Source organism: Dipteris shenzhenensis, chromosome 11, assembly GCF_047967505.1.
Source record: "Dipteris shenzhenensis isolate YYH24624 ecotype China chromosome 11, Dip_SZ_1.0, whole genome shotgun sequence".
In the NCBI taxonomy this organism is placed as follows: Eukaryota; Viridiplantae; Streptophyta; class Polypodiopsida; order Gleicheniales; family Dipteridaceae; genus Dipteris; species Dipteris shenzhenensis.
Genome location: NC_141606.1, coordinates 23,513,938 through 23,523,735, shown reverse-complemented (window position 1 = coordinate 23,523,735; position 9,798 = coordinate 23,513,938). Strand labels below are relative to the sequence as shown.

Below are 9,798 nucleotides of genomic sequence, written 5' to 3'. Positions count from 1 at the left end.
AGCAGTTAACCCACAAGAACCTACTCCTAAAAAAGGAGTAGATCCATAAGAACCTACTGTTGCAATGGAAGATATCAGAGACCTTGACAAAATGTTGCTACCATGGAAAAAAATAATCTTTTCGCCAACCAAGGGTATGCAACCCTAATAAATTCATCAAGGTCTAGGGCCTATCAAAGACACATCAATGCCCAGTATCCCAAGGCACTCCTCCACATAAGGGAAAATAAGTGGTCCTACACCAATGGCTCCACGGGTGATTTTGATTGTCGGGTGAATTTGATGCGATCAAAATGGGTCTGGATGAGCTTCTTGTGATCCTCAAAGATTTGTTTTCACTTTCATTTACTAACCCTTCATTAGCTAACTCCAACTCTCCCTCCTCTTTTTATTTCTTCTTATTCTTCTTTTTTATGGTTATTAATACTAGTCCGCACTTATCCATTCAAGCCTCCCAAGGTGATATCAAATTTAATTAAGACGACTTTTCTAGAACCCAAGATGCTCTATACCTCTTCAACTATAATCCTCATTTTAGGAATTTGTATGGTGTATTATCAGACTCCTCTCGATTTGATGACTCGGGCAAAATAAAGCTCCAGATGGTGCCACAACCTTATTGGTCTCAAATAATTCCAAGAAAATTCCTCAATGAAATATAATCCATAATCCATAAAATGGATTTCAAAGGAACTTCAATGCTAAGAAGCAAGACAAAGTGTCATGCACTACTCCACAAAGACATAGTCTGATGAGAATCCAAGAAAAGCCCCACTCAAATCAAAGATGGGACTTAAGGAGGAGCATAAGAATACACTATACTTACCCTAATAACACTAATACCACTAGGATATTACATCAACCCTACTAACACCTTCTTCCTACTAGCTTACAACTTAGATTCTTCTTTTTCCTTTTCTTCCTTTGAAAGGCCACAACTACTCAGTCCCAATCCATCCACCCAATGACTAGCCCTTGCAATCACTCATGCCATGCCAATTTCAATGGAATTTGATACCACTAGATGAATAACCATCCTCCCAGTAGCAATTCCATGACAAAGGATGTATTGAAGACCTATGAAGCATTGCCAACGGCAAAAGTTTACACGAGTGGACACTAAGAATGATCTTCACTGACAGTCTTCCAACAACCATGATCTTTGCATGATCCAGAGGATAGGATCAAGACTGGACCAAGGATAGGAAGGGGAGCATGTTTACTACACTAGTTGGCAATGTCATTTGACTACATTAGTTGGCAATGTCATTTGATGGGGGATATTGGCAAGTCCATAGATTAGCATATGCCTTGGTGCCATATGGGCCCAAGTGGTTGTAACGAGAGAGAGAGAGAGAGAGAGAGAGAGAGAGAGAGAGAGAGAGAGAGAGAGAGGTACAAGGAATAGGGTTGGCCCTCCCTTTAAAAGGTGACATATATAAAAGGCCATGTGGTTGACTTTGGTCTTCATTGTTCGTTGCACAAGGTTTGGAAAACAAGCTCCCTCTTCTCTTCCAAGAGTGTTTTTTGGTGTTCTCTTGATGGCTTATGATTATTTGGATGGCACCACCTGGCCTCTAGCATAGAGGTGGCTCAAATTTTGATTAATTCAAGGCAGCAAGAACCGCCTCTTCATCACCATGGTAGGAACCGAAGCCAACAACCCAATCTTGTATGGTTTCTCGTACAAGGTCATTGTGTTGCCCTTGACATGAATTGAAATGTCTGCTCTTGTGCATAGTCAAGGTAGTCTCCATTGAGCCCCCCACATCTCCAGGTCATCACCTTGGATGGCATGCATGTAGCTAGCCTCTTTGTGGCTATGTTCTATGGATCCCTTGGAGACATTGATGAAGGGCTAATGATTTTTAGGGCAGAGTTTCTTGGGTTGTTGTCAGCTCCGACCTCGGATTTTGACTCTTGCAATTGTGCATGGTCTTTGGCCTCTCCATTGTCTCCTTCTTGGGCTCCCCAAAAATTCAGATGTAGTAAGATGGCCTCTATGAATACAATAATGTATAGTGGTCTATCAGCAAGCCTCAATGAGGCTCTTGGTAATACTGAGTTACACAAATATCCTCATTGTAACTTTTGCTCAATGAGGCTCATAACCACTCAGCAATGGGGCTGAGTGATTATCCTTGATGGATGTAATATTTTAGGCTCTCAACAATGGCTGAGTGGTTATGCTCAACTGATGTAATCTTTTGTTTCAACTTTAATATAGTACTATTCTGGCAAAAATTGTCTTCTTATATAATCTCTTTTGTTCAATTTTTGCTGGATGAGGTTCTCAGCCATTATTGAGCTATTAATTAACCATCTGTGGATGTAGATGTAATCTCTTTTCTTCAATTTTAGCTCAATGAAGGCTCTTAGCAATTGCTGAGTTGTTATAAATTATCTTTGGGTGTAGATGTAATCTCTTCTGTTCAATTTTTGCTTGATGAGGCTCTCTGCAATCGTCAAGTTGTTAGTTGTTATAAACTATCTTTGGATGTAGATGTAATCTTTTTTAATTCAATTTTTTCTTGATGAGGCTCTCAAAAATTGTTGAGCTGTTATAAACTGTATTTGCCTATAATCTCTTTCATTCAACTTTTTGCTCTCAACAATGGCTGAGTTGTTATACTCACCGGGTGTAATCTCTTTTAAGTTTTAAACTTAATGTAAATAATACTATTATCACAATCGTTGTTGGTAGCATTCATTGCACAAGCAATTGGTGCACATGGAAACACATTTTCCTTGTCTTTAGGATTAATTACAAGCATTGCTAAAATAGTTCCAAGAACCCGCGATGTGGTTGCAAAGAGATACATTTTCCTTGGTTTATAATTAACTACAACCCACCAAGAACTAGCACGGTGGTTGCAAGGAAATACATTTTCCTTAGTTTAGGATTAACTGCAACCCACAAATAGAACTAGCATGGTGGTTGCTTAAGGACATAAATATTCCTTGGTCGCTCCAAGCCAACTTCACCATGTTGTCGGTGTCAAGCTCTCTAGTGTTCCGAACAATAAATTTTGATAGATTGTGTCTCATTATTATGCCAGTGCAATAATCATTACATCAAGAGGAATCCATGTGAGCGTGAATACACCCAAAATTCAAATATCACCCACTAGTGCTTCATGTTGCGGCCCCAAAGCTGCCCCTAAAATAGTTCCATGATTGGTTACACCTGATCATGCATTAACTTATAGGAAATTCTATTACAAAGTCAAAGTAGGGCAGGATTGTAAAAATTGAAAACATGCCACACATAAATATGATCTTAATCAAGTGTGTGGCTGAAGCAAAACGAGAAGTGAAAGGGAGAAATGAGATGCACATAAATTAGGACAAGATTAGTGGACCTTATTTAGATGCATGGGAAATTGTGTAACATCAATAGAAGGATGCATGGGATCCAGCTCAATGAATTGTGATAGAATCATCATTAAAAAAAAGATTAATAGTTTGTACGGGCTACTTTTTCCCCAAATCCTTACCTTAAACTAATCAAGAAATGATGGGCATATGAAAACTAGATTAGTGTATTCACTTGAGCAATCAAAGGAAATGTTAACAATTTGCATGGGCTTGTTCTTTTCCAAATATCTACCTCAAATTATTCAAGAAATGATGGGCATATGAGAACAAGTTAGTGTTGCTTATTTAGATGCATGGGCAAATTGTGTATCATCAACATGAAGATTAGTGCAATGATATAATCATCGTCTATCTAAATTTCCTTATTTTTAAGATAACAAGTAGCAAGACATTGCCGAAAATACTAATCTAGTGGTGAATCTTTCACTTAATAATGATGGGCAAGCAAGTGGTATCTTGGATGTAGGAGAGTGGTATCTTGGATGAGGTGTTAAAGTGAGGGGATGTAGGAGCCGAGGTTAGGAATGCCGGTTTTGAAATAGAATCCATATCAGTTGATGCCAATTTGGATAAAGATTGTTATGGAGTTGATCTGTCCAATCATTTGAGTACTTAGTGGTGCTTATTTGAATAAGCCATGAAGGATGTTGCAAGGATCTCAAGAGAGATAAGGACACCCATCTTGGAGTTGAGGGGAGAGGCCCATGGGGGGAGAGGAGGAACAAAAAAGAAGGAGGAGGCTATGACAATGGAGATTGGCTATGGTGATGGAGGAGCAGGGGAATCGCTAGTTGTACTATTTTGCCTTTTTGTGAAGTGTTGGCAGGGAGATGGTAGTGATCAACAATTTGGGAAAAATGTTGTAGTCATTAGGGTATTCAAGTGTGATGATCTTCATATCGTTATTGAGCATATGGGGGTTCTTTGGATGGCTAGCTCGGGGCTATTGTTAGAAGTCATGGTCAAGTATGTGGATGGTGCTTATTTGGGGAAGATGGAGGATTGATAATTTGATAAAATAGTCAGTCCGTGGTCAAATATGTGAGTGGTGCTTACGGTGGAGGGAGCCAAAGTGGTGCTTATGGTGGAGGGAGCCTTGAAACTTTAAATTTTATTTCTTCAAATTAAGGACATCCCAACTTGAGACCTAACAAAGTGGGTCTCTAACCCGTTGTAGATGGGTCGTGCTACTTGTCTAATGAGAGAGATGTCCACTTCTAATATGGACCAACCAACATTTTTGAAGAAGTGAATTTTTTGGTACAATTCTTCTTGTTCGATCAAATCATTCCAAATCAAGAAGTGGTTCTTGTCCTCGGATGTTTGTGATACCAGCCTTAGGGGGGTTTCACAACTGTCTGCCTGCATATCGGTGAATGACATCTTGCCCAATGAAAAATTGTGCCCAAGCCTTAGTGTCTTTACATGCATCTGCCCTCCTACAAAAATTCTTGCGTTTGGCCTCCGAGTCACACTCGGGCATGAAGAGAATCTTGGTTGGCTTAGATGTAAGGCCTAAGGATTTGTTCGGGAAGACAGACGAATTAATAGCCGCACCTCAGATTTGAACCTGGGCCCCTCAACCAAAAGTTTGAAGCTTTTATCAGCTGGCCCATGGTGAATGTTGGCTGCAACATTTATTATGTAGCTTCACTCATCTGCCTTGTTGTGAATGGAAGTTCGGCTAGATACAGAATTTGACCTCAGAAAGTGGCGGATGTGCAACTTGGGGGCTTCATTTGGTTATGAAACCCTCCTTAGAACAATGGGATCATATTTCCCTATGTGGTCTCATTCTAGTGTGGCTTCTGTGGCTCTCTTGAAGGAGAGGTGATATGCCAAAACTTTGGTAGTCACCAAGTGTGAATTAGCCTGCGTGAAACAAGGGCCTTCATTTGAAATAGCTCTAGTATATTTTGCCTTAGCTATGGTAGCTCGTGGGAATGCTCTCTAAGGGTGGGTTCATTAGACCAGAAAATAATTGTGTGGTGGTTCACTCTAGCTAGCAGAGTCATTAGGCTACTAATTTATGTCACCATCAATGTCAAAGTTAAAAGGAGCTGCCATAGCCAAAGCAAAATACTAGAGTTGCTTTGAATGACGACCCTTCTTTATCGTAGCCAAATTCACACATGATGATAGTTGGTGTTTTGCCACATCACCTCTCCTTCGAGTACATTTAGGCCACACAAGGCAATATGATCCCATTCTAAGGGTAGGTTCACACCACCTGCCCGAGGAAGTAGAATTGGAGGATGGCCACTGGATGTAGTGGTTCACACTAGTCGTCGGTCGTCATCAGGCTACTAATTTATGTCACCGTCAACATTAGAGTCAGTATTGGAGTTGGAATGCCAAACGCTCGACCAACAAGTTGAATACATTCAAAAGGCTTGCCTTGGAAGCTGAGAGAAGAATAAGAAGAAGAAGAAGAAGAAGAAGAAGAGAGAGAGAGAGAGAGAGAGAGAGAAAGGGGGTAGAGAGAAAGGGGGAGAGAGAGAAAGGGGGATAAAAAAATGGGGACCAAAATAGCAAAAAATCCACATCATTTTCCCTTTCTTAAACAGAAACACCTTTACTAAAGCCTTCCCTTTTCAAGGTAGGCCAACAAATGTAGCTTTCCCAAACTTGGTAGGTCTCCTTCGAATTCGCTGTTCCCTTAGGGCATCCGTGAACTTCGAGAAATCGGGTGGATTTAGCCGCATTAATAGGGAATGCAAAGTTTTCGGATACAACGAAGCTGGCTGGGTTTAAGAATGTCCGAGCGGTAACTCTCGGCAGAATTCCCCGAAGATGTCGCGAATCGTTCCGGACATCTCGTTCTTGTCGCGGTCCTGCCCTAATGTGCGAGCCTTCATTGTTTCTCCATACCGCCAACCAAGGACGAAGCGGCATGTGGTCGTGAGGACAGATGGGGATGGAATGTTCAGAGGTGTGGGAAAGGAGAGGGGTGAGGTGGCAAAAAAAGCCGATGCCAGAGTGGATGTGTGACTGAAATTAAGAAGGGCCTTGGGTAAGATTTCTTTGACGTCTCCTTGCTCCTTTGTGTTTTATGCAAGGAAACATACGTTACCGCACGTCTCAAGGTTTCATTAAGCCACAAAATGAGGACGACAAGCGGCACCACACCTAGAATTCTAGCACTACCTCCATCTCCAGCTCTTCCCCTTCTCCCGAATCTTACTCCAGTGTCCTCCCTGCCGGCCATCGCCACCTTGACAGAACGAATCACAGCAAACTTAAACCTAGGTCTTTCTTTCTTTTCTTCCTTTTGATTTCTTGTTCGTGCTTTCTACGGGCGACTATTGGAATTCAGTCTCGTAGCAAAGGGTTTCCTATTCTATTTTATGGCCCTCCCTTAATCACCTTTTACCATCAAAATGGGAAGCGCCAACATCTTAATCCCATCCTACAACCCGCCTCAGAGAAGCTCGAATGTGAACGGCAATCTTCCCTGGCACTTCTATTCCTCACTGGATGCTTTTCTTTGCATCTTTTCTGGTACAGGCTGGAGCTTGACTCGAGTACTGAAAATGATTCAGGCGGCTTGGAATATGCCCGTAAGAAGCGAAGGAAACATCGTTCAAAACAGGTACAAAGTCCCAGTTTTAAATGTGCACGTCAAGCCATTGGTAGTATCAGTGAGGCCTTTGTATATTGAGAAGTGTGTGTGAATCGCAGGGCAGAGACAAAGGCAAAGAGAAGCATTTAAAACACAAACATGAAAAACACAAGCAAAAAGAGGTAGGCACTATCTCTGTGTACAATTGTCAGACATTTTAATTCATTCAGTTGATGGGATTCTTTGTGTAGCCTTTGCATTCGTATTCATCGGTCATTGTTGGTGCTGACATTCTATTGCTGCCTGTATATATATGGGCCCTTCAAAATTGGAGCTGGGGTCTGCGGAATGGTCACTTTATTCTATTCTTGGCTTTGATGGCCGTGTTTTGACTGCTTGATGCTGATGATTCCATTGGATCGTGGGAGTTATACGTTGAAGCAGAGGAAAGATATTCCAGGCCCTGTACAGCAATCGAAGGTAGTGTTAAATAAGCAGGCATGCATTCTTTTAGGCAAATAGAGTTCCAAATATGCCAGGCGGAATTCTGAGGTAATTTGGATTTTTACATATGTTTAAACACTGGTTTTGATGATGAAATTTTGATTTTTCTCGTTCTTAAGCCAGGTGAAGGATGATGGTGTGAGGCGGAGTGCTGTTTCCGGCAAGAAGGTATTTGCTATAGTGTGCATTTGATGTTTGCAGCTACTTTTTAGCATTTGCATATTGTGTCTGTGAAGTGACAGTGGTTTATAGGAGCTGTTCCCTAAACTTTGGATATGGTAAAACGTATCGATTGACGATTGCTAAAGCCTGCTGTGTTCTAAGGCGTTGGTAGGACATGGTGAGAATGGTCTTATAAGACCTTGGCTGTCTTATAGATGAATCTCTTCCAACAATCCCTCTTGATGAGCAATGGATTTGGCCTCATCATGTTGGAAAACTCTCTAACTCCTGCAAGAGATTTGGTTAGGATATCTGAAAATTGATCCTCTACTCGAGGAAAAACTAGATCTTTATCATTACGAGCGTTGATCCTCTTGTTCAAGTCCAATATCCATCAAGATTCTCCTTAACCGCATTGCTTTGCAAGGTCCATTCGTTGCTCCTTTATATTCAGATTCCCATAGAGGCTTCTTGCTGCTCCAAGGTATCAGTCCAAATCCAATGTGGAAGCAATATCCTGAAGTTGATGTACTATGATTTGGACATGCATCTCAATCACTATCAGTATACAGTTTCAGACTATTGCTTCTCTTATATTTAATCCCCATGAGTGAGTGTTCCGTTAACATGCTAAGAGTAGCTTTGTAATGGCATTTGTTGTGATTCCCCCTACTCAACAAAGAAATGTTATTCCAATTCAATTAGTTGGAAGCGAGTCGGAGGGGTGAAGAGGGAGGGATTGATTAACTAAGAGGAGGGGTGATGATCATAGTTGCATCGAAACACGTTTCAAACCCGTACGAAATCGGCTGAAACATTTCTGAAACGTTTTGCTTTTTGAACTAAATTTTTTATCTCCTATTAAGATGAGGGAACTATCCCCAATACTACGATTCAGCTTGAGTGAGCAATATCAAAAAACAATCCCATGATGCTCAAACAAAGTTCCTATTTAGGAGCTCATCTACAAAATGATAATTGGCTTAAGATGGTCAGTCATCAAGTATTGCTTTATAGGTGTTGGTTATTGGTTAGTCAATATGTTCTCCCCAACTCTGAGTGAGCCTTATGATGAGAGCCTTCACTCCTTGTCAATATTGTTGTCCATCATAGCCCACTGCATTCTCGAAAATCATGTTGTTTCTTACCTGATATTTAAAAGAACATCACATCTAAAGGTGGGCCACTCCTCTTGATTGTATTCCTCCTACCTGTTAAAGGACTTGACTGTATTTCTTTAGACTCTCGTAGTATTTTATTGGTTCCATCCAAAGTTATGAACTATTGTTGTATAAAAGCTTCAGCAGGGAGTGATTCTCCTTCGCAGTCCATGTGCTGTCGTTTCTATGTTTCAATCTCTATTTTCATGTTATGTCTTTGTGTGGATGGATCTGTGAAAAATAATATTGCTAGTTGTCTTTTAGTTATGGCTCTTTTAATTCCAAGCGTAATTAAGTAAATCACTGAAAGCATACCTTCCGCTCAGGAGTCTGTATCAAAGCCTTCTTTCCTTCCAATTATTTATTTGGTTTGCCTGGTCTTAGGTCAGCCTAGGTTTGTCTTTGTATTTGAACGTGTGAAAAATAATAATTGTGAGAGTCACTGCTTTCGTGTTTGAAATCATGGTGGATACTTGGAGCCACAATGTGAGGACTACAAGGAAACCATTTGTCAGGGGGGCGTGAAATTCTAAGTACTTTAATGTACTACAAGACTATGACAACTCTGGTTTTAAAGGTCTAAGCGTGGGCTTAATAATGTGTATTGGGTACTTTGCTGATTTTATTTTGGAGCTTTGAAAAGCTTCGTGAATGCCATCTGGAAACCACTCAAAGAGAGTGTAGTTGGGGTGTAGTGTGATTGCATCTAGACAGCCAATGGAATTTCACTCGGAAAAGAGAATGCCTTTGATTGATCCTATGGGTTAACTGCACTTATGTGATGGTGTTCTATGCTTGAAAGCCTTGCGAAGGCTCAGTGAATTGGGGCTGCGTGCTCAGTTGTAGGGAAGGTCTTCCAGATGCAACTTGTAATCATTTCACTATGAAATATAAAGAAATACTGAAAGGGGCGCCACGGTGTTTGGGGCCAATCGGGTGCACTTATCTATGTTTGTTGAGCAGGGGCATTGTAGCCTCCATCGCTTTTTTAGTGGTTTTGTTTGTGAACAAATGGGTAAATGCCAAATGGCA

General features: G+C 40.9%; 1 protein-coding gene across 4 annotated transcripts; it reads left to right on the top strand.

Moving 5' to 3' along the window:
* Positions 1-6,439: 6,439 nt before the first annotated feature.
* Positions 6,440-8,899, top strand: LOC147896785 (uncharacterized). Of its 4 annotated transcripts, none has more exons than XR_015541798.1 (5): positions 6,440-6,627; positions 6,886-6,970; positions 7,044-7,122; positions 7,275-7,420; positions 7,568-8,899. XR_015541798.1 is itself a non-coding variant. In XM_087381845.1 (5 exons), the coding sequence occupies exons 1-5, from the start codon at positions 6,483-6,485 to the stop codon at positions 7,634-7,636; spliced, it is 414 nt and encodes a 137-aa protein (XP_087237971.1). In that variant the 5' UTR covers positions 6,440-6,482; the 3' UTR covers positions 7,637-8,899. The 4 variants fall into 4 exon arrangements, 2 of the variants coding, with proteins under 2 accessions (XP_087237971.1, XP_087237972.1); XR_015541799.1 differs by having other exon boundaries at positions 7,564-8,899; XM_087381845.1 differs by having other exon boundaries at positions 7,385-7,420.
* The last annotated feature ends 899 nt before the right edge of the window (positions 8,900-9,798 follow it).